The sequence below is a fragment of the Neofelis nebulosa genome, chromosome 8 (genome assembly GCF_028018385.1).
Source record: "Neofelis nebulosa isolate mNeoNeb1 chromosome 8, mNeoNeb1.pri, whole genome shotgun sequence".
Classification (NCBI taxonomy): Eukaryota; Metazoa; Chordata; class Mammalia; order Carnivora; family Felidae; genus Neofelis; species Neofelis nebulosa.
The window spans coordinates 367903-373146 of NC_080789.1; the positions used below are offsets into that span (position 1 = coordinate 367903).

Genomic DNA, 5244 nt, shown 5'->3' on the forward strand with positions numbered 1-5244 from the left:
CCAGAAACCACCCTGGAATGTGCCACCAAGGGGATGGGTGGCCAGAGACTGGCCCCTTCCTTTCCCCACAACGTCAGCAGAGCCATGACCCCAACCCAGTGTCCAGCTGCATCTCTGAGAGTTCTTACCCTTTCAGTTTTGCTCCCCCACACCCTCCCCGGTCTTGAGCTTTCATGTTTCATGGCGGCTGGGCTCCAGTGGAAGCTGTGTCCTGGTCCCCCACCCCAGTCCCCAGAGGCCGAGCCAGGGCCCTATCCACTGTCCCGCTGGCTCCAGGGTCAGGAAGCACAGAAAGCCTCCCCAACCAGAAACCCAGGTCCTAGTCTTCCTTAGGCCAGAGGTCCCACAAGGATGACATGAGTTTGTGGGGGAACCTGAGGCTGGAAGGCTGCCCTTGGCAGTCGGGGGGCAACTGCTGGCTGGGGGCCCCCCATTACTACACCCAGTGACACCCGCCTAGCCTTCTTCGGACGCTCCCTCTCACTGAGACAGCTAAACCAACTGGGGAGCAAAAAGGTGAAGTCATCTGTCCAAGGTGATCCAGTGATGGAGCTTAGTCATCTCCGCAGGCAGGTTCTTCCCAGTGTGTAAGCCGGAGGCAGGCCAGACCCGACACCCAGACATGCACACACACCACACGGGGTGCACAACAGTACACACACACCACACACATGCCGCACACACACATACACACACACACACACACACACTGACACGCAGACACATGCACGGAGGGGAAAGGGTCTGAAAGAATTTGCAATCTCGTGTTTCGAAAAAGCACCAAAAGTAACGTTGAAGGAAAAGTCAGCAGCAGACGGTTGACTCCGCGACTTTCATTTCGCTTTGCTCATCCAGCGATGCCCACAACACCCAGGTGCTCAGGTCCTTTCAAAAAGGACCCCGAGTCTCCCAGTCCCGGAGTTTGGGGGCCTCGCCCCGCCCGTACCCGCGCGCCGCCCCAGACTGACCCGCGCCAACCCCGCCAACGGCCTCGGGGTGCAGAGGGGGACCGAGTACGCGCCCCACGCCCCAGACGCGGACCCCGACCCCGACCCGAAGCCGAACCCGGAGCGCGTCTTAGCGTGAACAGGCCCCGCCCCGCCCCGCCCCGCCCCGCCCCCGCGAAGCCCCGCCCCGTCCCCGCCCCGCGAGGTCCCCGGACGCCGCACGCAGAGGGTCACGGGACGCGGGGCGGGGGGCGGGGGGCGGGGACCGGGGGCGGGGCGGGGCCGAGGCGGAAGCGCCCGCGGAGGGCACTGCTGCCAGCTGTCCCGACCCGCCCCTCCTCCGCCGGGTACTGCCTTCGTCCAGCCGCGCCAGATCCCGCGGGTCAGTGTCATGTGACTTCTGTCTCTGACCACGAGCCTGAGCCTGCGACCTCTGGTGAAGAGGGTCAGGTCGCCTGAGAATCAGGTGTCCTGGTCCCCGAGGGTCTCCAGGGAGTTATATCCCAGGTTACGGTCTCCTGGGTTCTGTTGGGGTCACGGGTCTCCGGAAAGTCCGGAAGTCCTCTGGGACTTCAGGAAGGGAGTTATCTGGGTCCGGGAGTATTTGGGTCTGGGGTCTCAAGAGGGGGATAGTGCCTGGGTCTGGAGTCTCAGGGGAGAGGTAGTGCCTGGGGTCTCAGAGGAGCATAGTACCTGTATCTGAGGTCTCAGGGGAAAGATAGCGCCTGGATTTGGGGTCTCAGGAGAGACATAGTGCCTGGAGTCTCAGGGGAGGTTAGTACCGAGATCTGGGTTCTCAGGGGAAGATAGTCCTTGGATCTAGGGGTCACTGGGTTAGAGCTCTCTGGAGCCAGTTTGCTTTCCTTCCCAAGGGTCTCTTGTGATAGGCCCATCTGTGCTGTGTGCCATGGTGGTACTGTGGGCCCTCGCTCTGGCCTTCGCCATAGGCCTGGCCACTGCCGGCCCACCTAACATCATGCTGATCTTTGCTGATGACCTGGGATATGGGGACCTGGGCTCCTACGGGCATCCTAGCTCCACCACCCCCAACCTGGACCAGCTGGCCGCGGGGGGGCTGCGCTTCACCGACTTCTATGTGCCCGTATCTCTATGCACACCCTCCCGGTAAGTGAGGGGGCCAGGGGAGCCCATACGGCATCTCCCAAATTCACTCTGGGCTCCTGTGGGGGAGGCAAAAAGCTCTGTCTCTTTGGAGAAGCTCACGTTTCTCGATCTTTCTCCCCTATCTTTCCTCCTCCACATGTCCACTTCAGCCTTAGTTTCTCTCTGTCTCACGGACTCTGTGACTTGTCCTATAGGGCTGCCCTCCTGACCGGCCGACTCCCAGTTCGGATGGGCCTGTACCCTGGAGTTCTGGAGCCCAGCTCCCGAGGGGGTCTGCCCCTGGAGGAGGTGACCCTGGCTGAGGTCCTGGCTGCCCGGGGCTACCTCACAGGGATAGCTGGCAAGTGGCACCTTGGGGTGGGGCCTGAGGGGGCCTTTCTGCCCCCCCACCAGGGCTTCCATCGATTCCTGGGCATCCCATACTCCCATGATCAGGTAGGAACCTCCAGGGCCCTCAGACACCCTCCTACCTACCTCCTAACAATCCCCTTCCCCTTGACCCCTTGAGCCCCACCCCACAGCCCAGACTCCTCAATGGAACTGCTCCGCCAGGGCCCTTGCCAGAACCTGACCTGCTTTCCGCCATCCACCCCCTGTGATGGCAGCTGTGACCAGGGCCTGGTCCCTATCCCGCTGTTGGCCAACCTGTCCGTAGAGGCACAGCCCCCCTGGCTGCCTGGACTTGAGGCCCGCTATGTGGCTTTCGCCCGTGACCTCATGGCTGATGCCCAGCGCCAGGGCCGGCCATTTTTCCTGTACTACGCCTCTCACGTGAGTGACCTTGACCCACCCCCCCCCGGGGCTGCCCCTGACTCCTACCCAGTGCTAACTCCTGTCTCTGCCCACAGCACACCCACTACCCCCAGTTCAGCGGGCAGAGCTTCTCGGGGCGCTCAGGCCGAGGGCCGTTCGGGGACTCCCTGATGGAACTGGATGCAGCGGTGGGGGCTCTGATGACAGCGGTGGGAGACCTGGGGCTGCTCGGAGAGACACTGGTCATCTTCACTGCAGACAATGGGTTTGCTGACAGGGGGCAGGGGGTGGGGAAATGCTGGTTGGTCCCTCACCGCGGGTCACTGGGGTCTTCCCATCCTGACTACTGGCTGAGGACGTGGTAGGATAAGGGTGTCTGGGGAGATGCTGGCTGTATCGCGGTGACCTACAGGGCACGTGGGAGGCTAGGGGCCACGTGCTGGTCTTGGCAGGACACAGAGGGGACGGGCACATGCTGGCCGTTTTTATGCATAGCATGTAACTCTGGGGCTGGGGTCACCAGGGGTCACCCTGAGCTCCCCATCACTGACGACCTCCTTGTGTGTCCCAGGCCTGAGACCATGAGAATGTCCCATGGCGGCTGCTCTGGCCTTCTTCGCTGCGGGAAGGGGACCACCTTTGAGGGGGGTGTCCGAGAGCCTGCCTTGGCCTTCTGGCCAGGCCACATCGCTCCCGGTCAGTCTTAGGCACCCCCCCTCACGAACCCCTGGCCCCACTTCCCCCACCCTGGTGGCACATGGAGTGGTCGTCCTCTGCCTCCAGGTGTGACCCATGAGCTGGCCAGCTCCTTGGACCTGCTACCAACCCTGGCAGCCCTGACCGGGGCCCCTCTGCCCAACGTCACCTTGGACGGTGTTGACCTCAGCCCCCTGCTGCTGGGTACAGGCAAGGTAGGGCCAGCAAGGCTGAGACCCCGGCCCCCCCGCTCCGCCCCGCAGACCCTCTGGCGAGTGGCCTCCAAGTGGTGCTGCCAGTGGTGTCCCCGGGTGGGCCAGGGGGCAGCAACGCATCCGGGGCCCAGGCTGATGGCTCTGGGTACGTGCACACCAGTGCTGGAGGGCCCTGCCCACCCTGTGATCCCTGACTTTGCCCCCAGAGCCCCCGGCAGTCTCTCTTCTTCTACTCGGCCTACCCAGACGAGGTCCACGGGGTCTTTGCTGTGCGGAGTGGGAAGTACAAAGCGCACTTCTTCACCCAGGGTAATTTCCTCTCCCCCAACCCTGCCAACCCTGTTGTTGCCCCACAGCCTGGTCCCTCCTCTCGCCCTTGCCCTTTGCACAGACACGTCCCCCCTCCCCAGGCTCTGCCCACAGTGACACCACTGCGGACCCTGCCTGCCACGCCTCTAGTCCTCTGACTGCCCACGAGCCCCCGCTGCTCTTCGACCTGTCTGAGGACCCTGGTGAGAACTACAACCTTCTGGGAGGCGTGGCTGAGGTCACGCCCGAGGCGCTGCAGGCACTAAAGCAGCTTCAGCTGCTTAAGGCCCAGTTTGATGCTGCCTTGACCTTCAGCCCCAGCCAGATGGCCCGGGGCGAGGACCCTGCCCTGCAGATCTGCTGTCAGCCCAGCTGCACCCCCCGGCCATCCTGCTGCCACTGCCCAGAGCCCCAGCCCTGACAGCACTGGTGCAGGCCAGCCGGGGGCCCTCGCCTGACCCGGGCACGTGATGGTTCACTGCTGTGGTGCGGGTGTGTGGAGGCAGTTTGTACCTGATAATGCTAATAACACCAGCTGGTACTTACAGGTGTGATAATTCCTCTAATCCTCGTGATAACCCCGAGGTAGGTGCTGTTGTGCCCGTGTTACAAATGAGGAAACTGAGGCATGGAGCGATCCAGCGACTTGTCTGAGGTCACCCAGCCAGCAAGAGGTTGCGCTGGGATCTGAACCCAAACATCCTGGCTCCGGGAGCTGCCCCACAACCTTTGTGATTGTATGTGTCAGTGCATGCAAGCTTGGGTCCTGAGTGTGAGCATATCCCTTCATGCAGAGCTGTGCTGAGTGCTTTTGTGTGCCAGGAACAGGGTGGGGTGGGTGTGAGGTGTGGTGGGCAGAAGACCCTGAAGTTGCCAAGCCCCTGTGAGCACGAGGTGTCCCCTGGAGGAAGCATACCTGGAGGCTCAATAACCGGACTGTGGGCTCTTAGGAGAAGCCTGTCTGAAGGCAGGTGATGAGGTGCACATTCCAGGTGCAGATCAGGGGAGATAAGCTCTTGAGATGGACCCCGGGCCCTGCCTCTGCCCCTTCCAGAGCTCTGCATTTTCCGCTTTCCCACACACTTCCTGTCTCCCTCCTCCTCCTTTGACTTCAGACAAGCGTTCTCCACCCAGAAAAGACAGACATCAGGTTTGGTTCCTGCTCAAAACTCTGCAGACTTCCCATCGTGCTCAGAATT

At 62.2% G+C, this 5244-nt stretch overlaps 1 protein-coding gene across 6 annotated transcripts; it reads left to right on the forward strand.

Moving 5' to 3' along the window:
- The first annotated feature begins 1204 nt into the window (after positions 1 to 1204).
- ARSA (arylsulfatase A) lies at positions 1205 to 4590 on the forward strand. 6 transcript variants are annotated; one of them, XM_058740866.1, is made up of 9 exons: positions 1205 to 1329; positions 1835 to 2072; positions 2267 to 2507; positions 2625 to 2843; positions 2921 to 3090; positions 3397 to 3521; positions 3609 to 3736; positions 3943 to 4045; positions 4147 to 4590. In XM_058740866.1, exons 2-9 carry the CDS (start codon positions 1855 to 1857, stop codon positions 4464 to 4466), a joined length of 1524 nt encoding a protein of 507 aa, XP_058596849.1. In that variant the 5' UTR covers positions 1205 to 1329; positions 1835 to 1854; the 3' UTR covers positions 4467 to 4590. The 6 variants fall into 6 exon arrangements, with proteins under 6 accessions (XP_058596849.1, XP_058596852.1, XP_058596854.1 ...); XM_058740869.1 differs by having other exon boundaries at positions 1211 to 1329; positions 1820 to 2072; XM_058740867.1 differs by having other exon boundaries at positions 1217 to 1454; positions 1820 to 2072.
- The last annotated feature ends 654 nt before the right edge of the window (positions 4591 to 5244 follow it).

Excerpts from the sequence above, each read along its gene's own strand:
- ARSA (XM_058740866.1), top strand. The coding sequence starts at position 1,855 with ATGGTGGTACTGTGGGCCCTCGCTCTGGCCTTCGCCATAGGCCTGGCC. Across the intron at positions 2,844-2,920 it reads TCCTGTACTACGCCTCTCAC|CACACCCACTACCCCCAGTT; the intron begins GTGAGTGACCTT and ends CTCTGCCCACAG. Across the intron at positions 4,046-4,146 it reads AGCGCACTTCTTCACCCAGG|GCTCTGCCCACAGTGACACC; the intron begins GTAATTTCCTCT and ends CCCCCTCCCCAG.